The sequence below is a fragment of the Orycteropus afer genome, unplaced genomic scaffold (genome assembly GCF_000298275.1).
Source record: "Orycteropus afer afer isolate SDZICR_OR568_19922 unplaced genomic scaffold, OryAfe1.0 scaffold00079, whole genome shotgun sequence".
NCBI lineage: Eukaryota > Metazoa > Chordata > Mammalia > Tubulidentata > Orycteropodidae > Orycteropus > Orycteropus afer.
The window spans coordinates 985,623-1,012,307 of record NW_006921666.1 but is presented as its reverse complement, the minus strand read 5'-3'; the positions used below and the strand labels follow the sequence as shown (position 1 = coordinate 1,012,307).

General features: G+C 40.7%; 1 protein-coding gene across 1 annotated transcript in view; it reads left to right on the top strand.

Annotated features, from left to right (window-relative positions):
- NRXN3 (neurexin 3) overlaps positions 1 to 26,685 on the top strand; it is a 2,130,901-nt gene that overhangs the window by 1,859,820 nt on the left and 244,396 nt on the right. The window contains exon 17 of the mRNA XM_042781017.1: positions 18,252 to 18,423. Coding sequence (XP_042636951.1) covers positions 18,252 to 18,423 — 172 coding nt within the window. The remainder of the gene's footprint in view (positions 1 to 18,251; positions 18,424 to 26,685) is intronic.

The following is a 26,685-nucleotide window of genomic DNA, read 5'->3' as shown; positions in this document are numbered from 1 at the left end:
GTCGTAGCGACTCTGTTGGACAGAGTAGAACTGCCTCATAATGTTTCCAAGGCTGTAGATTTTTAAGGAAGCAAACTGCCACATCTTTCTCTGACAGAGTGCCTAGTGGGTTTGAACTACTACCTTTCAGTTAACAGTTGAGTGCTTTAACCACTGTACCACCAGGGCTCCAGTAAAATGTGTACTATACCTTTTTTTTTTTTTTCCGGTTAGGAAATGGAACAGAGTTTAGATTGAGAATTCATCTGTGGAAGTGACTGAAGAATGCCTTATGTACTGAACCAAGAATTCTTGGTTGCTGTTTATTATTCACATAAGTTCATGCACCCTGAAGCTGCAATGTTAACACAGTCTGTCATTTGGAAGATAGGTAAATAGCAAAGTCTTCTGGACAAAATTCTCCTTGTAGCCACAGAAAGGGTCTTGAAGGGTTAGTGGCTATGTGCTGATCTCTCTTCCATAGTTAATGAGCTGTTAATCCTTTGTCTGGAAACTAGTTCTTGGAAAGGAGTTTCTCCTTTGTAGCCCACTCAGAAGTGATTGTGCATCTCTTTGGAAAATGACTGAAAAGGATCTTGAATGTAATGAAGGGCCAAAGGACTAAGTTAGAGTTGGGGCTATAAGCTAATGTCATTGTGCTAGGAGAGCTGTATTCAGAGACTTTTTTAGGGCTTAACAGCAAGGCATTAGAAGAGACTAAATTGGGAAAATAGCAGAGGATATGCATTTGTATTTTGGGCCTCACAGTCACGGGCCATGTGACCTTGCATTTCAAAATTCACATCTGTAAAATGAGCAATTGACCAACACATAGAGTAAGGGTAGAGTCAGAATCAGAGAGATTATCCAAACATGTTTTCCTTGCCCACCTTGTGGGCTGGGCACTTAAGCACAATTCTCCACCAAGTATGTAAAAGTTCACCTTTGTATGCATTATGTGTGTGCACGAATGCCACACAGAAGGATTTATGTGTGGAAAGTGTTAGACCACACATATGAATGCATGGAGTACAGTTTCTGTCATATAGTCGATGCATTATGGATATTTCTCGAGTGACTGAAACTTATGGAGTCGTAGTGCAGGGTTTCTGTATAGTTGTAGCAACTTCATGTACAATAGAATGAAGCACTCCTGGTCCTGTGCCATCCTCACAATAACTGCTCTCCTTGAGCCCATCTTTTCAGCCACTGTGTCAACACATCTCTTTGAAGGATTTTCCCTTTTTCACTGGCCCTGTACTTTACCAAGTATATCCTTCTCTAGGAAATAGTCCCTACTGGCAACATGACCAAAGTAGGTCAGATGAAGTCTAGCCATTCTTGCTGCTAAGGCTCTGGTAGCATAGTGGCTAAGGCACTTGACTGCTAACCAGAAGGCTGGCGGTTCAAACCCACCAGCCACTCCTTGGAAGGAAGGTTGGGCAATCCTACTTCCATAGTGATACTGCCTCGGAAACCCAAGGAGGGGTCGCTATGAGTCGGGGCCAACTCGATGGCAAACAACAACAACAACAACAAGGCATATCCTGGCTATACTTCTAGGACAGATTTGTTCATTCTTCTGGAAGTCCATGGTATTTTCAGTACTTTTTGCCAATACCACAATTCAAAGGAATCAACTCTTCTTTGGCATTCCTTATTTGTTGTCCATCTTTCACATGCAAGACGAGGCAATTGAAAATGCCTTGGCTTGGGTTAGTCACACATTAGTCTTCAAAGAGATGTAAACATTTTAAAGAGGTCCCTTACAGCAGATTTGTTCCATAATTTCCACATTCTTTTGGATCACTTATCTTTTGAATGGACACAAATATCGAACTCTTCCAGTCTGTTGGCCAGGTAGCTGTCTTCTAAATTTCTTGGCATGAATAGGAAAGGACCTCTGTGGGTATTATGTCAACCCCTGGAGCCTTGTTTTTCACCAACTTCTTCAGTATGGCTTGGACTTTTCCTTCAGTGCCATTGGTTCTTGATCATATGCTACATCCTGAAATGTTTGAATGTCAACCAATTATGTTTTGTACAGTGACTCTGTATTCCTTCTGTCTTCTTTGATGCATTCTGCATCATTCACTATTTTGCCCATCCCAAACCAAAAACCAAACTCACTGTCATGAAGTCCTATCCAGCTCATCTTGACCACTTCTTAGATTTCTAAGAGCTCCCATAGTATCCTTCAGTATTGCAATTTGAGGCTTGAATTTTTTTCTTTACTTCTTTCAGCTTGAGAAATGCTGAGCATGATCTCCTCTTTTGGTTTTATAATTCCAGGTTTTTGCACATTTCATTGTAATATTTTACTGTCCCAAGCTGCTGTTTGAGAAGCACTTTTATTTGATCATTTCTTCCATTGATTTTTAACTACTCTCCATTCAAAAGCAATTTTCAGAGTCTCTTGTGATGTCCATATTGGTCTTTTCTTCCATTCCTGTCTTTTTAATGACCTTTTACTTTCTTATATATGATGTTCTTGATGTTATCCCACAATTCATCTTTGGTCTTTGGTCAGAGGTGTTCAATGTGTCAAATCTATTCTTCAACTGCTCTGTAAATTCAGTGTGATATAATCAAGGTTGTATTTTGGCTCTCGTGGATTTGTTTTAATTTTCTTCACTTTCTTCTTGAACTTATATATGAGCAATTGATGGTCTGTTCCACAGTCTGTTCCTGCCCTTGTTTTGTCTGATGATGTTCAGCTTCTCCATCTTCTCTTTCCAGAGATGTAGTCAATTTGATTCCTGTGTATTCCATCTGGTTAGGTCTTGCTTCTCAAGAGTAGCACTATTAATATTTTCAGCTGAATAAGTCTTTATTGCAGGAGTTGTCCTGCATATTATTGAATATGTAGTAGCATATTATTGAATATGTAGTAGCACGATGGGCTTCTACCCACTAGATGTCAGTAGCATTGTCCTCCTCTCCACTTCCCCTGCCCCAGGGAGACAACCAAAACTATCTCAACATATTGCCAAATATTCTCTGAGAGCAAAATCATCCCCAGTTGTGAACCACAAATATTAATGTAAGGCGGTGAGATCCAGACTTTAACCAGTATCTGAATCAACTGGATGGTTTGTGAAAATTCAGATGCCAGGCACTCATCCCAGAGTTTCTGGTTCAAAGGGTCTGAGGTTAAGCTCAATAATTTCCATTCTAACAAGTCCTCAAATGATGTTAATGCTGCTGATCCAGAAAGTACAGTTTTGTAAGTGTGTAGAAAAGATGTAAGATGTTCTGGAAGAATTCTGCATGATTTCCAACATGTTTCATAATTTTGAAAATGAGAAGTTGTTACTGTGAGCAGGTCTCTTCTCCAAGCCTGACAGGTGGTTCCTCAAACCTACACTAGAGATACTGGGGGGAAAAGCCAGGTGTTTGTGGAAGATGTTGAATCTGTGCTAGATTGCAGTTAGCACTGCCCCTCCAGCTGTCACTTGATCCTGCCAGGACATGGCTCTAGGTCTTGGTGCAATACTGGGGTTCCTACAAAAATGAACTTTAATTTTCACTTTGTAGTTTGAACCACTGTGATATCGGGGTCTGTGGAAGGGAAGTGGGTATTCAGAGTGCATTTGAAGGATGTGATGACTTGGGCTGCCAGTCTGTGGCTGGTGATGATGAGAGCCAGGGCTCAGACTTGTATCTTATTTACTCGTACCAGCTGTTTTGACCTTCCTTAATTCTTCCCTCTGGGTCAGGGTTCCTGTTGTCCTAAGCTGCCATTCCTGCTCTCGTTTTTTTTCCTTTGCTAGGAGGTAGAGATGGAGCTGTCTTGAGCTATTTATCAGTCTTATCTCTCTTGGCCCTCTGTTAGTATTTCAGACTGTGGATCTAATCTGTTTTAATTGATTGACCTCGCACAACCAGACATCAGCGAAACACTGGCGCAGCACAACTGTGGCCAGTGGGGAGGGAAGGATGGAACTTTGCTGGGTGGGTGCAAAGGTCATTGAGTCCTGTGCAGGTTTAGGAAAATAGAATTTGTTTCCAAGCCATTTAACCTGAATTTTCAAGGACAATCTCTATAGATCCTGTAGTTGATGATCTCGAGTGGGAGACAGTCATTTCAAATAAATCAATGTCCTGCAGTGAGTGTGCAAATGCTTCTGTGCCATTTGTCATCAGTGATATTGTTTCTCACCCAGTTATCACCACTAGCATCTTCACTGTTATTACCCATATACACCCACCATTAACATCATTGTCATATAATCCTTTGTAGAATATTTCAGAATTTCCAAAGATTTCGTTAAGTTTTCTTAATTAATTAAGAGAATGTTAATTAAATGTTAATTAAGTGATATTTAATGCAGGTGTTATTATTGTTGCTATTGACTTCACTATTGCTATGCTCATTTTTCATGTAGATAGCCTGAGGCTTGAATAGTTAAGGCACCCACTCAAATCATATGTCCAAAAAGCTACAGAGTCTGCCCCAGCCCTGCCTTCTGACTCACTCTCAAAGGCTTCCTTAACCCAGTACAAACATTTTCTTCTCCCAGGCCTACTGCCACAACCATGTTTTGGCTCTCAGGGGAAGTGTTGTTGTTGTTGTTATGTGCTGTTGAGTTGGACTCAACTCATAGCGAAGGGGACTGGGTTATTGTCATGAGGCAATAATGAAAACCTGGACTGTCTCAGGGCTCCCAGCTGGAGTTTTGTCAGATTGGGTGATTCCTGATGGGCTCCTTGCCTGTCTTAGACTTCTTTAGGGACAGAGTTTGCCTCTTATATCTCTTAAAACCCTTAATAGTGCATGGCTCTATATAAAGAAAGGGCACAATCAGTGCTTATTAATTATCAATTGACCTACATCTCAAACAGAAGGCCATAACCTTGAAAGGATGGACCAGTGATCTTCACCGAGAGACAGTTAATAGCAATAAGGGAAGTCCATTCATACTATGTTCTACTAAATGCAGAGTTTGATCCTAAAGAACCTCACTAAAATCTCTCACCCAAAAGGATCTGATGAATCAGTAAGAGTGTACCACATCCTTTTGTATTTTATAGATTGCATATTGAAAGGGTGATGGGACTATACTTTGCCTAAGAGTTGTTGTGTAGAAATATATGAATATATATGAGAAATACCAGAAAGATGTTTACTTGTGCGTTATTGACTATGCAAAGGCATTTGATTGTGTGGATCATGACAAGTTATGGATAACATTGAGAAGAATGGGAATTCCCGAACACTTGATTGTACTCATGAGGAATCTGTACCTTGACCAGGAGGCTGTCATTCGAATGGAACAAGGGGGCACTACATGGTTTAAAATCAGGAAGGAAGTGCATCAGGGTTGTATCCTTTCCCCATACTTATTCAATCTATATGCTGAGCAAATAATCTGAGAAGCTGGACTATATGAGGAAAAACGTGGCATCAGGATTGGAGAAGAATCATTAACCACCTGAGATATGCTGATGATACAACTTTGCTTGCTGAAAGTGAGGATGACTTGAGGCACTTACTGATGAAGATTGAGGAACACAGTCTGCAGTATGGATTACATCTCAATATAAAGAGGACAAAAATCCTCACAACTGGACAAATAAGCAACATCACAATAAATGGAGAAAAGATTGAGGTTTTCAAAGAATTCATATTGCTTGGTTCTACAATCGAGGCCAATGGAAGCAGCAGTCAGGACATTAGATGACTTGTAGCACTGGGTAGGTCAGCTACAAAGGAACTCTTTCAAGTGTTGAGGAGCAAGGATGTCTCCTTGAGGACTAAGGTGTGCCTGACACAGGCCATGATATTTCTAATCGCCTTGTACACATGTGAGAGCTGGACAATGAATAAGGAAGACTAAAGAAGAGTTGATGCTTTTGAGTTGTGGTGCTGGCGAAGAATGATGAAGGTACTATGGACTGCCAAAAGAACTAACAGATCTGTCCTGGAAGAAGTTCAACCGAGATGCTCCTTGGAAGCGAGGATGGCCAGACTTCGTCTCACCTACTTTGGTCATGTTGTCAGAGGGGACCATTCCCTGAAGAAGGATGTTATGCTTGGTAAGGTGGAGGGTCGACAAAAGAGGGGAAGGCCTTTAATGAGATGGATTGACGCGGTGGCTGAGACAATGGGCTTAAGTCTAGCAAGGATCATGGAGCTGGTGCGGGATCGGGCAGTGTTTCATTCTGTTCTGCATGGGGTTGCTATGAGTTGGAAATGACTCAACGGCACCTAGCAACAACAACAACATATGAGAAATTATCTATTTTATCCTGGAACACTGCAATCTTGTTTAGTGTCTGATGATACTAAATTTATTAATGTAGTTTTTCTATCACAGTCATATATTCTAATACATTCATTCATTTATCTGTTAATTTAGCAAATATTTGCTGAGAGTCTCTTAAGTATCTCTGCATTTGAAATACTTGTAATAAAGCAGCTTAAAAAAAAACCAAACAAACAACAACAACAAAAAAGACCTCACTGCCATTGAGTTGATTTGACTCAGCAAACCTCCTTGGGTTTCTGAGGCAGGATCTCTACAGAAGTAGATTGCCCAATCTTCCTTCCAAGGATTGGCCGGAGGGTTCTTGTTAGCAGTCAAATGCTTTAAGTACTACATCACCAGAGCTCCCAAAGCCACTTAGGAAGATATAAAGTAAGTAATGCCATATATATACCATGTTATGTAAATAACTCAATTACAAACATATTGTGTGTGTCTGAAAAATATCATGGTAAAAAACATTAATTTTAGAGCCAGACACATACTGGACCCTAATGTTAAAAATGTCTTGAATTTCACACAGGAAGAAACATTCTTTGATGGTTACCAAAATGGAAGGGGTCAAAAAGGTAATTCATTAATTAGAGAGTAGATACTTATTAACTTGGGTGATGGGAAACGCAATACACAATAAGGGGGAGGGGAGCACATCATAACCAATGGCAAAGGAAGACACTGGGAGGTGCACAAGAGCAAAAGATGACAAAGATAAACAGTGTTACATAAACAATCCTGCAATAATAGTGATAAACAATACTTATGAGCAGCTATATAAAAGGCAACTAAACACATGACGTCGCTTGATAGAACACACAGGAATCAAATCAACTACTTTTGTGAGAAGAGGCGATAGAGAAGCTCATTACCAGCTCATAGGAGCTCTGGTGACATAGTGCCTAAAGCATCTGACTGCTAACCAAAAGGCTGGTGGTTCAAACCCACCAGTCACTCCTCAGGAGGAAGACTGGGCAATCTACTTCCACAGAGGTACCTTCTTGGAAACCCAAGGGGGGGTCACTATGAATCAAATTGAGGAACCTGTCCATAGACCAAGGGGCAGTTATGTGAACATAACAAGAGGGTACTGTGTGGTTTAAAATCAGGAAGGGTGTGCCTGAGGGTTGTATCCTTTCATCATATTCATTTAATATGTATGCTGAGCAAATAATCTGATAAACTGAACTACCTGAAGCAGAATGCTGGACCAGGATTGGAGGAAAACTCATGAACAATCTGTGGTATGCAGATGCCACAACCTTGCTTGCTAAATATGAAGGAGACTTGCAGCACTTGCTAATGAAGAATGAAGACTACAGCCTTGAGTATGGATGACACTCAACATAAAGACAACACAAGTCCTCACAACTGGGCCAGTAAACGACATCATTATCAGTGGGGGAAAAAAAAAATGAAGTTGTGAAGGATTTCATTTTCTTGGATCCACAATCAACGCCCATGGAAGGAGCAGTCAAGAAATCAATGTATTGCATTAGGGAAATCTGCAGCAAGAGAGAGAGACCTTTTTAAAATGCTGAAGAACAAGATATCACTTTGAATATTAAGGTGCACCTGACTCATGCCACTGTATTTTCAATAACTTCATATTGAAAATGTGAGACCTGGACAATGAATAAGGATGGTCATAGAATTGATGCATTTGAATTGTAGTGTTAGTGAAGTATATTGAATGTTCCATGGACTGCTAGAAGAATGAACACATCCATTTTGGAGGAATTACAGCCAGAATGCTGCCTACAAGCAAGAATGGCCAGACTTTGTCTCACCTACTTTCATCATGTTGTCAGAAGAGATGAATCCCTGGAGAAGGATATAATGGTAGGTAAAGTAGATGGTCAGCACAAAAAAGGGAAGACCCTCAACAAGATGGAATGGCCCAGTGGCTGCCATAATGGGCTGAAGGATGGCAATAATTCTGAGGATGGCATAGGACTGAGCAGTATTTCCTTATGTTGTATATGTGGCTGCTATGGTTTGAAACCAACTTAATGGCCCCTTACAACAATAGCAACATTAGTACATGCTGCAAATATATCTAAGGATATTGTAGAGCAAATAGGGGACAAAGTTCTGAAAACTTCTTAGCCATAACCAAACACCTTGAGGAAATAAGTCACTGGCCTTAGGGACTTAGGAACACAGTCTAGAAGGACATCTAGGTCAATTGGCATAACATAGTCCACATAGACAATGTTCTATATCCTACTTTGGTGAGTGGTGACTGGGGTCTTAAAAGCTAGCAAACATCCATCTAAGGTGCAATTGTTGGTCACTCTCTGTCCGGAGGCAAGAAAAGTGAAAAAAAAAAAATAAAAATAAAAGCTTCAAGGAAACAGTCCAAAGGACAAAAGAATCACTTGAACTACAGCCTCCATTACCCTGAACCAGAAGAACTAGATGGTGTCCAGCTACCACTACTGACTGCTCTGACCAGGATGACAATAGAAGGCTCTGGACATAGGGGGAGACAAAAATGCAAAACAAAATTCAAAATAATAAAAAAGACCAGATTATTGCTTGGATAGACAACCCCTGAGTCTGTGGTCTTTTGATACTCTTCAAACCTGGATCTGAACTAGCCTCTGAGGATCAAATTTCTGCCAAACAATAGATAGGCCTATAAAATGAATAATGGCACCTGTTGTTGTTAGGTGCCATGAAGTTGGCTTTGACTCATAGAAATCCTACATACAACAGAACGAAACACTGCCAGGTCCTGCACCATCTCCATGATACGTGCTATGCTTCAGCTCATCATTTCAGCCACTGTGTCAACCCATCCTGTTGAGGGTCTTCCCTGTTTTGGTTTTTCTGCTTTACCAACCATGATATCCTTCTCCAGGGACTGGTCCCCCCTGACGACATGACCAAAGTAGTGAGATGAAGTCTGGCCATTCTCACTTTTAAAGAACATTCCAGCTGCACTTCTTCCAGTACCGATTTGTTCGTTCTTCTCATAGTCCATGTTATTTTCAGTATTTTTCACCAAAAGCACAATGCAAAGGCATCAACTCTTCTTCAGTCTTCCTAATTTATTGTTCAGCTCTCACATTCATATGAGGCTGTTGAAAATACTATGGATTAGATTCAAACAGGAACTCTGGTGGCACAGTGCCTAAGGGATTTGACTGCTAACCATATGGCTCACAGTTCGAACCCACCAGCCACTCCTCAGAAGGAAGATTGGGCAATTTACTTCTGTAGAGCTACCACCTCAGAAACCCAAGGAGGGGTCTCTATGAATCAGAATTGACTTGACAACAGTGAGTTTGGCCTTCAAAGTGACATCTTTGCTTCTTAACACTTTAAAGAGGTCCTTTGCAGCAGATTTACCCAGTGCAATAGGATATCTGATTCCTTGATTGCTGCTTCCATGGATGTTGATTGTGGATCTAAGTAAAATGAAATCTCTGACACCTTCAAACTTTTCTCTACTTATTGGCATGTTATTATGGTCTGGTTGTGAGGATTTTCATTTTCTTTATGTTGAAATATAATCCATACTGAAGACTGTAGTCTTTGATCTTCATCAGTGAGTGAGTGCTTCAAGTCTTCTTCACCTTCAGCAAGCAAGGTTGTGTCATCTGCATATCATGGATTGTTAATGAGTCTTCCTCCAATCTTGATGCTGTGTTCTTCTTCACATAGATCAGGCTCTTAGATTATTTGGTCAGCATACAGAATGAATAAGTATGGTAAAAGAATACATATCTGACGCACATCCTTCCTGATTTTAAGCCATGAAGTATCCCCTTGTTCTGTTTGAATGACAGCTTCTTGATCTACATACAGGTTCCTCCTGAGCACAATTAAGTGTTCTACCACTCATCTGTCAATGTCTGTAGTCGACTGTGTGTTGGTATGAGGCCGGAAGCTATGCCACCAGTATTTCAAATCCCTGCAGTGTCACCCATGGTGGACAGGTTTCAGAGAAGCTTCTAGACTAAGACTGTAAAGAAGGATGGGACCACCCTTCAGCCATAGGAGGAATGTATTCCTTGGTACAATCAACCATATAATATCAAAAGGGCAGCATTTTCCCAACAACAAAGCTCAGAAGGCAGGAAAGGAGAGGAAAGAAGGTAAAATGGAAATGGGGAACCCATGGAGGAATTGAGAAGAGTGATGTTACATTGAGGGGATTACATCTAATTGCACAAAACAAAAGGTGTATAAATTGTTGACTGGAAAAATAATTTGCTCTGCAAACTTTTACCAAAACTACAATAAAAAGTTTAAAAAAAGAGTTTCATATTGGTTATGTGAATTCCCAATTCTCTGAATCTTTTTCTCCCCTTTTAATCTATAAAATCTGTACACTAATTGTGAGGATACAAAATTAATTCTGTTTAGCAATATTTACTGAATATCTACTCTATCTATCAAGGTGGTCTGGGTCATTGTCCAGTAACAAGCAATCTCAGATACTCAACGAAGCTTTGTGCTCACTCATGCTGTGTGCCCATTGCAATCTGGTTTATTGTCATCCTCACTCAAAGACAGTCTGGCAAAGCAAGCACTGATAGGAATTTGCTGAGTGCAGTGGTTGAGAGTTAAAGAGAACTCTGGTGGGTCTAATACCACTGATTAAATGCATAATTCAGTACCAAACCAAACCAAACTCACTGCCATCCAGTTGATTCCAATTCTTAGTGACCCTAAAGGACAGAGTAGAACTGCCCCTTAGGGTTTCCAGGGCTAAAACTCTTTACAAAAATAGACAGCTTCATCTTTCTCCCACATAGCAGCTGGTGGGTTCGAACCACCAACTTTTTGGTTGGCAGCTGAACGCTTTAAACATGCACCACCAGAACTTCTTATATCTGAGGAAAGATGCCAAATGTACTGGTCAGAAGTGGTCTCATAGTCCTACCCATAACAAGGGAAGGAGCCCAGAATGGAGAGAACTAGATTTCATAAACTGTGTGAGTGATTATGGTACTTACTGCAAAGCAGACTTTGAAATGGGTATGGAAGGCTTTGCAGTGTCTGGGGCCACCGGAGGCATCATATGACTGTTGTTTGTCTTGTGTTATTGCCTACTGTGGAACTGAAACATTCGGTAGGAAGCCCAGCAGTGAAGATACTGAGAACTGCTTCCATTTCACATCTCCCAACATATATTTGAAAGTCCCAGTTCTGTTTCTGTCAGCTGCAATTTTCTGAAATAGCGGATGGTGCCTTCTGCCTTTCCCGGAGGCACTCTGGAATGAATGAAGTGGTCGCCTTCAGGGAGAGCTTGATTCTTCAGGATTTTTTTTTTTTTCTTGCCCCTGTGTGTTTTTGCTTCTGAAAGTCTGGTAGCATCTCCTGGATCACTGCCTCAACAACTCTAATGCATCTAGTGGAGGATCAGAAAATTGGAGCTGCACTTATTTGAGGAACCAGGTGGCTCATAAACAGTCCTTCTTGATGAAGAATGACTTACTGACTGTTTAAAGATAGATGTTTTCTCTCCTGTTCAGTTTCTTCCTGAATGCACTGGAGGATTCCTTGGCAATGTCTTCCAATTTACCACTTGTCTTTGTTTTTAAGGAACAACATAGATTCAAGCGATTTTGTTGGTAGCAACTTTAGTAGTAATGGGTGTGGCATTATTAATATTTATAGACATGCTGTTTATGTTGTTATTTGTTGTTGTTATGTGCCGTCGGGTCAGCCCTGACTCATAGCGACCCCTCCTTGGGTTTCCGAGGCAGTATCACTACGGAAGTAGGATTGCCCAACCTTCCTTCCAAGGAGTGGCTGGTGGGTTTGAACCGCCAGCCTTCTGGTTAGCAGTCAAGTGCTTTAGCCACTATGCTACCAGAGCTCCTATGCTGTTTATAGACATGGTGTTTTTGCACCTACATCTTGCTTGTCCTGGAAAACCTTGTACAAGACACCAAGGAATGTGGAGAGAGAACAACTACACATTTGGGATATCAATGCTGCAAACACTTTCTGAAAGATTGCTCTGTTTGCTAAAATTTAAATTTATTTTCACCCTATATCCTGAGGAGAATGTCCCTCAAGCCAACCTATCCTTTGCTCATGACACAGCTTTTAATTACACTCAGAAGAGGCAAGAAATGGAAAAGAAGACTGACATTACTTGAGGTCCAAAGGCCACACAGCCCTCTGCTAAGAGCTTTCACCATCTTTGTTCTCCTATAATTCCCCTCCACATCCTTCCACCCAGTGGCTGTGCAGTCAACGCTGGCTCATGAGGACCCCGTGGGACAGAGCCGACTGTGCTCCATAGGGTTCCAGTGGTTGAGTTTTTGGAAGTATACTGCCAGGGCTTTCTTCTGAGGGCCTCTGGGTGGTTGTGAATCTCCAGCTTCTCAGTCAGCAGCCTGGTGTTCGACCTTGTACCCTACCCAGCGACAGTTAATGTGATAAGCTACTAACTCACAGCTCGAGGTTCAATTCTATCCAGCGCCACCTCAGAAAAAAGAAGCCCTGGTAATCTACTCCTCAAAATTAACCCAGAACCGGAGCTCAATTCTACTGTGACATGCACGATGTCACCATGACTTGGAGTGAACTCCATGGCAACTTATTTCCCTCCACCCATCCCTGTATTGAAGAGAAAGCAGAAGTTAAAGATCCTATCAAGGTCATACAGTTTTAAGAGCCAGAGGTATTATTTGGACCATGTGATGCTAAAATCCATATTTATTCCATTGAGCCAATTAACTTTTCCAATAATCACAGCACATTGTATATTGTCTAATGATTGGATGGCTCCTTCTCCTGACCTCATTTATCCTTTATATTTGTATAATGTTTTATTATTTATGAGGTGCTGTCATATTAATCTTATCATTTTATCCTAAAAACAGGCCTGTGAAGTCTGTAAAGCTGGTATTCTGTCCCCATAATAAACATCAAGAAATGAGTTCAGAAAGTTAAGTAACTAGCCCAAGGTCAGTCAGGGCTAACTGCAAAGCTCCTGCTTTATCCTTCACATTTTATCTTCTCTGTACACAGGAACCCACCAAAAAACCCCACTGCTGTCAAGTGGACTCTGACCCATAGTGACCCTAGAGGGCAGGGTAAAAATGCCCTATAGGGTTTCCAAGGCTGTCATTTTACAGAAGCAAACTGCCACATCTTTCTCCCATGGAGTGGCTGGTGGGTTAGAACCTTTCGGTTAGCAGCTGAGCCCTTAACCACTACAGCACCAGGACTCCTTAGGACACAAGAACTAGCAGAGTTTATTTTCTTGGCATCTGAGCATGATAGATTCTAACCTGGGCAATGATATGAGCAGTCACCAAAAAGCTTCCGTGACTTATAATGAACTGAAAGAAATCAGTTAGCCACAATTTATAACTCCACTGGGGTCCCATGAGAAACGACAGGGAGGTTGCAGTAATGGAATCTTATTACTGCGAGTGGTGAGACCACATCTGAGGTCCATCCCAGCCACATATACCACTGCAGGGAAACCAAAAATGAAGCACCTAGGGAAGGATCGCTACTGATGTTGGCAGAATGCTAGCAGGGTTCACACGGGTTCTTTGTAGCAGTGCTTGCAATGCCAAATGTGTGGCGCCTAAGATAACGACCAAATATTTATTCTGACAGAGATTAAATCTTTTCTTTTCCTGAATCTATTATGGATCTTGCAGAAAATCTGCTCAAGAATATATCTCACTATTCATCCAACTCACTAAACCCCAACAACACTTTAACATTGCTGTAGCAGAAAACCTGCCGGAGACAGTTCTCTTCTCTCCCCCTAAAACTTTTCTGCCTTCATGATTAATTAGTGACTCAGAAATGAATTGAATCCCCAACAGTTTATTCTATGGCTTTGGGATTGATATAGTGGTTTCTCATGGAAGACCCAAGGGGCAGTAAACTGCCCACAGCTGTAGGTGGTGCCTGCATCATGATTTCTAAACTCTTCCATTCCTTCCATTCTGTTAAACAGGTAAGGCTTCAGGATATCACAGCCTTGATTATTTAGATTGAGGGTGATTAGGTACCCCCCCAAACACACACATGTACACATCTTTAGAAATGAATGCTAATTCTTTTAGTAAGTCATGCCATTCCTGAATTCCCTGAGAATAAAGGAGAAAAAGTAAATGAATCAGAATAATAGTAATTATGGGCATGAAAAATGCAAAAAGAACCTGTTACTGAGTTGGTTTTTTTTTTTTTATCCATGCAACTAATTTTCTTTATTTGTACTTTGGGTGAAAATTTGTTTTACATTGAACGGTTCATGTACATTTGGTTTCACTCCCCGATTATCATCCCCAACCCTAACCCACTCTCCTGCTCTCCCTTCTTCCCTGTGACCACCCCTATCTCTGTGCCCTTCTTGGTTATGCACTCCTGTCTGTCCAGTTTTCCCAGCTGGTGTCCCCTGGCCGATTGCTCCAAGGGTTGGGTGTTCTGCATGTAAGTCTTTCTCCTGTTGAGCTGAGAGCCAGTCGTTGGGAGTGAGTCCTATCCCAGGCCTGAAGTGTATCCCAAGGCCATAGACTTGGGGGTCCCACCAGACTCCATCCAACCAGTAATTCTGGTCATTATTGTGTTTTTGAATTTTGTTCCACATTTTTCTTCTCACTCTATCCAGGATCTCCAGCTTTGATCCTTTCCCGAGTGGTTGGTATTGGTATCAAGGTACCATCTAGTTCTTCTGGTCTTGAGGCCTATCATATCCTTGGACTAATTGTTTCCAAATGCCCTTGATTTTCTCCACTTTTCTTCACTTCAGATGAAAGGAGATCATTAGCTGCATCTTAGATGGCCACGTGAAAGCTTTTAAGACTCCAGTTGCTACTCACCAAAGTAGGTTATGGAACAATATTTTTAGGTATTATGTTGTGTCAGTTGAGCCTGGTGTCCCCCAATACCATGGCCCTGAGTTGGCAGGCCCAATGAGTCTCTCTTCCAAGGTGTTGGGCTTTCTCTGAGGGATTACTCCAACTGTCTTCTGTTGCTTCTGTAATGATTGTGGTTATTTTGTATCACTAGTATCTATGCAAGTTTATTCTCAGCTGAATCTATCATTGGTCTAGTGTACATTCCTGTTTGCCAACCCCCATCTAATATTCTCAGTTGTCTACACATTAATCTGTAGCCTGGTGTTTGCTGTTAGTGGTAATGCAATATTGTGCATATACTGGTATTAGCCTCTGTCGTCTGTATATTATGTGCACATTTCGGCGTTCTCCCTTTCCCCAATGTTATCATGCTGGTCACAGACACTTTCCATCCTGTCCCTCCCCTTACCCAACTCAGTGTGTGGCCCCCAACTAGTCCGAAATTTTCCCTTCCCTTCCCTCCCATCCCTGGTAACCTACAAAATGAGTTCCCTTCCCTAAGCAAACCCTACCTTGACTTTTTACTGTAATAGGCTCATACAATATTTGTCCTTCTGTGATTGACTTATTTCACTCAGCTTAATGTCCTCCAGATTCATCCACGTCGTGCGATGATTGGCATATTCGTCATTATTCTTTAATGTAGTATAATATTCCATTGTGTGAACATGCCATAATTTGGTTATCCATTCATCTGTTGATGGGCATTTAGGTTGTTTCCATCTCTTTGCTATAGTGAATTATGCTGTGATGAACATGGGTGTGCATATGTCTGTTCGTGTCCTGTCTCTCACCTCTTTAGGATATATTCCTGGTAATGGAATTAATGGTTCAAATGATATTTCTATTTTCAGTTTTTTAAGGCTACACCATACCACTTTCCACAATGGTTTTGCATTTTACAGTCCCACCAATCCATACACCTTATTTTAATGCTAGGTATTTTGTTTAGTGTTGGAGGTTTAGAGAAAAGAAGACAAAAACAAAAACAAAAACAAAAAAACTGATAATATAATGGTCACAAAAAGCAGATTTAAATAACCTTGAGTTTGTTTAGCCACTATTTAGGTGAGCTCTGACTCACATTCTCAGAGAACAGAATGTGGAAGTGGCAACTCTAATTGTATCTCAGCACTCCCAGATGCTGACAACTCCCTTCTAAGCAAAGAGTACGGGTCTATTCTTCCAGTGAACAAACGATGAACTCACATACCACAGGATCATTGTCAAGTTGAAGAAAGCCTACCTTTTGTAAAAATAAGTGTACCAAACTATATGGAAATCAGTGCTTAAATCTCACCATAAATCTTAATTTGTTGATATTAATCATAGATAAATAGACAGACAGATAGATGGGCTCCAATTATGGTGATCTTAAGGACAACATAGCAAATCTGGTCTCGTGTCATACTCACAGTCTCTGGCATGTTTGAGTCATTGTTGTGGCTGCTGTGCCAGTCCAGCTCAGTGAGGGGCTCCTGTGCCCTTACTGGCCCTCTGCTTCCCTAAACAGTCCTTCATCAGTGATGGATCCCTCCTGGTAATGTCTCCAAAGTAAGCCAGTTGAACAATGTGCTGTGTGAGAATTTCATTGGCTAATTTGTGGATGGCTATCACCAAGTCTTTCTTCTTAGTCTGTCATAGTGGGGAAGCTGAAACTTGTCCACTGTGGGTGACTCTGCTGGTTCTTGAAATACTAGTGGCATAGCTTTCAGCATCAGAGCAATGCACAAGCCACCACAGTAAAAAAACTGACAGATGGGTGATGGGACTTTAGTCATAGTAGGTGCTTAATAAATATCTGTATATTGAAGGCAAAGGAAGGAATGAATGAAACAAATGACTAAAACTGAGATTCAGAAAAAATCTTTCCTATATATTCATTGATTTTGATTCTGGATTTCTCTTTTTTTCTTCCTCCTTATGGTTCTTGTCCTTCTCTTCCTTCTTATATGGAAATGGATAACAGAGGCCATGTGAACAAATATTGTGACTCAGTCTTACAGAATATCAGAATTACAACTAAATGTTATTATCCTCAAATTCCTACTCTATTGTTTAGCCAATAAGTCAGACAATTCAAGAAATTCCGAAAGAAGTCTCCTATTTCCCCCTGTCCATTCCTCCTAATACCCTGCAATACAATGACACCTTTCTAGAGCTTAAGAGAGGATGATTATGTCTGATCAGTAATACTAATTTCATTTTATATCTCACTGTGAATATTAATTTTGAGTCTTAGTGGTAATAAGTTACTAGATAAGGAGAGCAGCGATAGCGTTAATAGGATTATTATTTGTGCTTGAGTGCTTCCGAGTGATTCCCAGGAGATGGATGCTATCACCACCTTCACCTTTACCCCTACTGTCGTCATCGTCATCATCATCATTGTCTTCATTGACATAAGTACTCCTCTGGGATTCACTGTGTTTCGACTTCCCACAAATCTTTCGAAGGTACAGAGGTTCTCTTCTGCTGTGTAACACAGGCTGCAGCAGTGAACACTGAACGCTTCTTTGGATTAGTCTTAGGAGTAAATATGGGAAGAGTAACAGAAACCTGACTCTGAAAACTCCAGCTCAGTATCAGTGGCTTCCACTCGAAATGCCTCTTCTGTGTGGTTTGTACCTGCAGAAAGCATCACCAAGAGTTGGTTTAGAATACTAGTTCCTGTCCCTTAGATCCTAATAATTCTATAACCATACATTCCTAGCTATTAACTGTTCTTGGCCTTGATAGGCCCCAAATGTGTAGGTAAATCCACAGCTCCTCTTTAATCCTAATCTGACTCATGAGAAAATCTAGGGTCCAATGTCTACTGAAAATCAGGCATAATTCCTCTTGCAGAAAATAACTTTGCAGTGTCCCTGCCCAGTTGTTAGGTAGTTCTGTGGTCCTAGCCTTGATATCTGTTGAGGGCAAGCAAATGATGTAACCTGTGTAGTGCAGCCTGTGAGAGCAATTTAGGTGGCTTTGTACCATTGGTTTTTATGTTCAGGATAAAAGCTCTCGGAAAAATGTAGGCCACTTTTATTAACTTCATGCCGACAGCTCTCTCTGGGCACCTAGAGGTTTATTTCTAGTTGGAGGACCAACTTTAAAGGGAGAAAACTTTGTTATTGGTGATAACCATGCCTTCTGTGTTTCTTTATTATAGGAACAGGGGAAAATTGGAGTTGTCTTCAATATTGGCACAGTTGACATCTCAATCAAAGAGGAGCGAACCCCAGTAAATGATGGTAAATACCACGTGGTGCGCTTCACCAGGAATGGCGGCAATGCTACCCTCCAGGTGGACAACTGGCCAGTGAATGAGCATTATCCCACAGGTACATGTTTTACTGCCAATGACTGTACTCTTGTTCACTCTCCCATTCACTTTTAAATGGATATTTTTTCACATGACTTCCACAAAATCATGTAACATTGAATATTAAGCACCTGTTCATGATTTTATTTATTATGAGAAGTAATTTCATTAGGACATAATTCAGTGTAGGGAGCTTCTGGAGACGTACTAACTATGCACAAATAATTTTTGTCAACCTGACCAATGTCACCTGACTGGCTCATACCAAAGGAAAATATTGGGGCTTTCCAGGGCATGAAGAATGATGAACAATGAAAGGAAGGGGCACCTTCTGTATCATGAGCTATTGTGAATAATCACAGGAAAATCAATTGAGTTCTGGGCTTCATGGAGACATTTAGTAGGGTACGGTTGAAGGCACAGTTAGACGGAGATGGTGGAGAGACTGTGAAAGGAAGCTCACTAAACTTGAGTTGATGAACATCAAGTCACCAACAAGAGAGAAAGGAAAGGTGGAATTTCACTCATTTGGTTGACTTTTCTCATCTTTTCTCTCATGTATGCTAAGCCTGAATTGATATTCAGAAATGGGTCCTAGTAGGCATTTTAATAGCAAGCATCCTGGCATAGGAGGGAGAGGGGTTAATCATCTGTTTAAATTTTATAGTCAAGGAGCATTTGCCAACTAACTCCCAGAGCCAGATGGCTGAATCAAGGGCAATGGGAGGAAAGGTTGCCTTCTTTAAAGGAGATCATTCAAATAATCCCTTAGCTTTCCCATTTATCTCTCTCTTCTCCCAGGAAAAGAGTCCTGGGCCTTGATAATTGAGTTCCAGGAATAGAAGGATAACATTTTAGCAGACATCGTTGGTCCACAATTCCATTGCCTCCTAATGGATACAGAAAATTAACTTTTTTGCTAATGTGAGCAGGATGTTGCATCTAATTCTCTGTTCCCTATATTCAAATTCCTCAGTTTTGTCACCATTTTCCTTCCATTTTCTTTATAGTGAGATGGGTACAGTGACAAGGAAGCCAAGAGCATATTTCCAGAAGCTTAAGAACTATTTAGCTATTATCAGACTTGAGAAAAATGCACCAAGTAAATTACCTATTTGTGGCCCAAGATTCTTAATGACTTGAAGGCTTTGATTGTGCTTGCGGCCTAACTCAGCATTAATTTCTTTTAAAACTCAATCAAAACTGCCTAGTTCTTGGGTTTTTTTTTTTTTTTTTTTCCTCCCCCTAACAGCTGGGAGCTCTGGTAGCATAGTGGCTAAGGCACTTGACTGCTAACCAGAAGGCTGGCGGTTCAAACCCACCAGCCACTCCTCGGAAGGAAGGTTGGGCATTCCTACTTCCGTAGTGATACTGCCTCGGAAACCCAAGGAGGGGTCGCTATGAGTCGGGGCCGACTCGATGGCAAACAACAACAACAACAACAGCTACAGTTTCCTTACCTCTGCTTTAAGAATTGTGAAGTATCCACAACAGAGCACAAGGCCCCCAAAGTATTGAAGCAAATTATCTACCATCTCAGCTTCCAGATAGCTTCAAGACTCAATATGATTGCCAAACATTTGGATAGTGCTCTTAAATGTCACATAGTCCTTTCAAAGACTAATTCATTTTAAGTCCTGTAAGTAGTTTGCAAGTTGAGTAGAGTTTTCCTTTTCAAATGAAAAAAATAAAACAAAAAGGACCAAGAGAGATTTTTCTGTCCTTTCTAAAGTCAAACAATATGTGTGAGACAGAGCCTGGACTAGATTCTCCTGTTCCCAGCTGGGTACAATTTCCACTATTCCTCCCCAAGCAAATTGGGAGATGTTTTAAAAAATGCATAGAGATAAATGACTATCTTTGTTTCTGTGTCATCTTAGGTATATTCCTTCCTTTAAGAAAGTGTCATATTTCAAAAGTCAGTTCCAATAGCCACCCAAATGTGGTTATTGCAAGATATGAATTCAAAAATCCCCTTTTCAAAAAGAAAAGTTTTAAAATTACAAATGAGTCCAAGCTGTCCTCCTCACCCCAATGGTGGTGTGCTTACAAGGGGCAGTTGAAAGAATACTGAGTATTTAAGAAGCCACCAGCTTTCTTTGTTGGAAAATGGTGTGAAGTGCTAGACAGACCTCAGCATTAGTGTTTCACATTTCACTCTGCTAAGACTTCCCAGGATCCGGCTTTCACATTCTTAGATACTCTATTTTCTCTCCCGCCTGCTTCCTTGTACTATTGAAATGACCCATTTATGTAAATTTAAAGCATTGTTAGAGCAACTTGGCAATGTTTATTTTAGATCATAGTATCAAAATATCCATAGTAGCTGACCATCAAAAACAAAGCAACCTGGCCACACAATCTTGACAGGTTCTTCAAAAGTGATATATTCTCCTTTTTCTACGCCATTCTATTTTATTGATAACGCTAAATATAGACGCAATCAAGAGGAATTCAGTCAAGTTATCTTTCTATTAGGAGCTCTGGTAGCGTAGTGCCTAAGGCACTTGACTGCTAACCAGAAGGCTGGTGGTTCAAACCCACCAACCACTCCTCAGAAGGAAGGTTGGGCAATCTACTTCCGTAATGATATCACCTTGGAAACCCAAGGAGAGGTTGCTATGAGTCGGGTCTGACTCGATGACACATAACAACAACAACAACATCTGTCTATTGCTAATGTTTAAACAGTAAAGAAATATGGATTAGCCTGCAGAATCTTCACCTTAAATTACCTCATACTGAGGACAAGCTCTCAGAATACTGGTTCTACTCAACAAGTCACTGTACATCAGGACAAATGGGTCAACTTCAGAATCAGCTCATGGGCATTTATAGGATTTTGAGTGGTTCCACTGAAACATCCCACCATGAAGTATTTAGAAACCAGCTGGGCACAGGACATGTAGCATTGGCTCTTCGTGCATCAGGAAAGATCCAAAATGAAAATAGTTCTATAGCAATTGGAATCTTACACCACGTAATTCTGGGAGATAGAACTCAAAAGCAACTTCTTTCTTTGAACCTGAAAATAGAAAGGCTAAGGAACAGGAGGGGGAAATAAAAGAAGAGTCAGCCCAGAGCTATCATCCAGGCACTGACAAATGTTCTTTATAAAGCCTCTGATTGCTGTCTCGACACAATGCAGTGGTGGGGATAAGGGAGGGGAGGTGAAAGGTGACTTGAACAGGAGGTATTAATTTTAGCCCACAGTTCCAGGCCTCCTGGAAGGCTGAGTTGACTAGGATTGTTAGAGATCTGCTCTCTGGTTTGAGTGGGTGGCTAGTTGTGTCACCAGGGCTCTTAGAACCCTGAGCATGGTTCAGGAAGGGGCTTTTCAGGTCAGAGTCAGGCTTCCTGGGAAATTAAAAACTGATAAGCAGTTCTGTGTACGGTTCTCTACCTTTGCACCCAGGACAGTGCTGAGGAAAAAAGGATCTTATTCTACTATTATTGAATTCTAAATCACTTGATGTGCTCCTGAATGGAAATCTCTTCCTCACAGTCAATAAAATGGCCACTAACAATGGCTGACACTTAAAACCTGTTTGACCACCCAACTCACATCAATAAGAAAGACACAGAAGTGGGTACCCTTCAAGTACACTAAATTAGAAAACTCTTACTTTATATTAAAGGGTTAAATTCTACAGATTTACCTTTATGTCATATTTCTAAAATGCAAAAACATTACTTTAGTGCTTATTGTTGCTCAAAATACTTCCATAGACATTATGTTTGAGCCTCACTCCTCCTACCAGGAGATTGGGTTTGGTATTGTTATCACCACCACTCCTATTTTAAAGTTATGTTACTGAGACTGTGAGCAGCTGTACAACTTAACTAGCATCACACAGTATAAGTACCAGAGCAACATTCTTATCCTGAATCTCCAGGTGCACTTCTTCAAGATTTCTGCCACTATCCTATTTCTCAAGAGTCATAAATTTATAGAATCTGACACTATTTTTATAATACATATAATAGAGTGTTTCTAGGTCTGTGGGGGATGGGAGGTGGGTTGTGTGTATTGCAGGATATTTAATAGCAGCCCTGGCCTCTGCCCAGTAGATGTGGTAGCATAGCTCCACACATTGCCAAATGTCCTTTGGGGGTACCCCCTGCCATTGGTCCATCCCAAATCATAGTGATCCTATGGAGTGTGAGCTGCTCCATAGGGTTTCCAAGGCTGTAAATCACACAGATTGCGAGGCTGGCACAGGACCAGGCAGGGTTTTGTTCTGTTGTACATTGGGTCGCTCTGAGTCAGAGCCGACTCAACGGCAAATCTTTATGGAAGCAAACTGACTCATCTGTTTTCCATGGAATGGCTGGAGGTCTCAAATCGACAACTTTTGGTTAACAGCCTAATGCCCTGACCGCTGCACCACCAGAGTTCTGTCCTTTGAGGGGTAGGGGAGCAAAATTGCCCCCTGTGGAGAACCACTGAGTTAAAATCTCTAACATATTTTATTTGAAATTATCTAGTCCTTTCATAGTTTGTTGTTGTTTTTATGTGCCAAGGAGTCAGACCCAACTCACAGCAACCCCTCCTTGGGTTTCCAAGGCTGCATTTCATAGTTTAGGTTGTATATATAGGTCTGAAAGATTTTTTGTTGTTTTCCACCTAGCACCCTATATTTTTGAGACTTTAAAGGGTTAAAAACTAATCTATATACTTGACATGAGGCTGAAATTTCACACGTTTTAGGTTTTCATTAATTCCTAGCCAGAAGGTTTTCTTCCCTTCTTTGGCTGCAAACATTTGAGGTCTTGCCAGAGTTGAAGCACACATTAAAACAAGCCCCATCTACCTGCTCAATCATCCGTTGAGGACCAGAGTTGCTTTCATTTTAATGCCGGGGAAACACATAGGGAAGTCCTACAAAGGGAGTAAGAATTATAAATACAGTCAAGAGGGAAAAGCTATATTTGAACATGGTTTCAAGACTGTAAGAGAGGCAATGACAGCTAGAGTGGGCTCACTTAATGGCATTTCTACGCCCATTGTAAGACTACCTTATACATAATATCCTCAAACATTTGTGCCACAAAATGTATCATTTAATCAAATCAGTGTATCCTGGATCCTTACATTACTAGATAGTCACTTTCCAACTTGTCAGGAACAAATTGTTGTTGTTGTTATTTGCCACCGAGTCGGACCCAACTCATAGCGACCCCTCCTTGGGTTTCTGAGGTGGTATCACTACAGAAATACATTGCCCAATCTCCCTTCCGAGGAGTGGCTGGTGGGTTTGAACTGCAGTCAAGTAAGTGCCTTAGGCACTGTGCTACCAGAGCTCCTGGGAGCAAATTAGAATCCGCAAATTAAAGAGTTTCTATTTCCAAGGGACATTCCTCTTCCTGGGATTCCTTTTTTGGCAAAAACTTGTTTGAAAAGCATTTTTCAATAAACATTGTTGTGTAAAGTAGTGGTCTTCAAACTGGCTGCACATGAAGACCTCCTGGGACCTGTCAACCAACTAAATCAACTACCAGTGTTTGGGCTCCAGTCCCAGCTCCTCTCTTTCAATGGATCTCTGGTGTGGTCCCTGAACCAACTGCATCAGCAGCACCTGGAAGCTTGTTGAGCATGCAGAGTCTCGGGCCCCACCTCAGACCTGCTGAATCACAGTCTGCATTTTAACAAGATCAGCAGGTGATTTGGGTGCACACTGAAGTCTGAGAAGCACTGCCCAAGCATCAGGGCTTTTGAAAAGCTACCAAAGTGATTCTGTGTAGCTTGGCTTGAGAAACACTGATATTTAGAAAGGTAAAAATGTCGCCATTTCTTCTTTCAGATTGTTTACTGGTGCTGTTCAATAAGGCTTACCTACTCTGGTAGCATAGTGCCTAAGGCACTTGACTGCTAACCAGCAGGCTGGAGGTTCAAACCCACCAGCCACTCCTCGGAAGGAAGGCTGGGCAATCTACTTCCATAGTGATACTGCCTCAGAAACCTAAGGAGAGGTCGCTATGAGTTGGGGCCAACTTGACAGCACATAACAACAACATCTTACACGTTAAATACAATTACTGTTATAAAACCTAGGGGCTCTCTTTTCCACTAAATGTCTCTTGGAAGTTGATAAACATTTCAAGGGCTTCTGGCTAATCCTAAAATTAAACACAAACATCCAGAAGACAAAGGGGGAGGAAAAAACAAAAACAAAAACAGAGAGCTAAATGTAATATATGGAATTTAGGGAATGGAAACACATGGACATGTGGATACTCATCCCTGAGACATTAAGCTGACATATGACTCAAGGTTATTTAAAAGGAATGAAATAACTCACATTTGGACTTGTTATAATGATGACTATTTACATCAGATAATATGTTAGCAGTTATGGTAGCAAAAAATATTTTTTATCCAAAATTTATGAACAGGGCAGTGCTTTTGATCTAGAAAGATGTTGAGGAAAAGAACAGTTTTGCTGGAAGCTTCTATATGACTTTTATAAGAAGTTCACTGAAGACTAAGTCGTTTCCACTCTTCATGTTGAGTAGACTACCTTGGGACTTAAAGAGGAGGGTGAACTTTCATAAGTTAAAAGGCACATATTAATTCTTTATTTAGCTTTACGTTAAATATTATAAATATAGTCTAGGGACTCAGCAAAATGTGTAATCAGAAATTTGAGGGTCATTTGAGGCACTGTTTAACTAGGAATTTTAGGAATAGGGTGATATCTTAATTTTCATGAATAACACAATTGAAAACCATTTCTATTGATTCCAACTCATAGCAACCCTGTAAGGACACAATATATGTGCCCTATAGAGTTTCCAAGGCCATAATCCTTGTGGAAGCAGACTGCCACCTCACTCTCCCACAGAACAACTGGTGAGTTCGAACTGCCAACCTTTTGGTAAGCAGCCAGCCACTTTAACTCCTGCACCATCCACACTCCTTCCATGAACAATAGATGTAATTCTATAAAACTAAATTGTTGGAATAATACTTTCAAGATTAGAAATACAATACTGCCATATTTTATGTGATATTTAAATTATATTTATTTGAAATAGTGTGACATAAAATATTAGTAACATCACACTCAATTCAAAGCATTTGAAATAACATGAATTCTTCCACATTAAAAGCAAATCATCAAAAATTGCATAATTCAAAGCTGGTGGAAGAAGTGGATCGTTTTTTTATGTTTTCCTCATTGCTACATAGTAACTACAGTTGAGAAAATTCTGGCCTGCAGACTTTGTCTTTAATCATGAAAATCTAGAATTATTGTCCCAATATAAAATGTAATTACCCATACTGTTTTCCCTCTGCCCCACATTGGATGAACACCAAGTGTCCTAACACCCAAACAAGAGCATAGCTTTATTGGTAGAAAAAGCTTCCAAGTTTCAATCTCCTCTACTTAAGTTTTGCACAAAGTTGCAGCATCTCTCTAGTTATGAAAACTCTAAAAAAAATAAAATCAAATAAATAAAACTGAGCTTCTTAGGGCTAGGTGGTACACAAATAATAATAATAATAATATATATATATATTCACATATTATGTATCATTTATAATAGAGAATTTATAATTCTATAAAGCACAGAGGGTAATGAAAGGAGCTTTATACTATAAATCACTCAATCAATTTTAATCTATCACAGCTCATCTCAAAGGGCTAAAGACCTTCCACTCCTCCAAAATCCCTGTCAATACCCCAGCAAGCTGAAGGGTAAGTTAAGAGGAGTGAGAGGAGGAAGGGGAGAATGAGTCAGGGACAAAGAGGCACTCTTTAATTCATCTTCAATTTATGGAGTCAGTGTGGATTGGATTAGATTCCCAGTGAACTTTACAGAGGGCAGCAGGAGATGCCTTTCTTTTTCACACAGTCCTTTTCTAGCCTCTCAGAGGGTCCCTGATGCTCTCCTTGGCCAGAATGGAGCAATTTGGCAAATGACAATGGCAGCTGTAAGGAGCTCTGGTGGCACAGTTGTTCAGAGTTCAGATGTTAATTGGAAGCTTGGTGATTGGAACCCATTCAGCAGCTCCAAGGGAGGAAGACACAGTGATCTGCTCCAGTAAAGATTAAAACCTAGGAAACCCTATGCGGTAGTTCTACTCTGTGAGTCAAAATGGAGTTGCTGTGAGTCAAAATCAACTTGATGACACCCAACAACAACATCAAATGGAAGATATAAAGGATTGCATAAGAAGACTTTGAGACTAGTAGAAAATAACAGTTCAACGGAACTCAAATGCTGAAGGATTTTTCAAGAAAAATGACAGAAATGAATTGACATTGACCCGGGG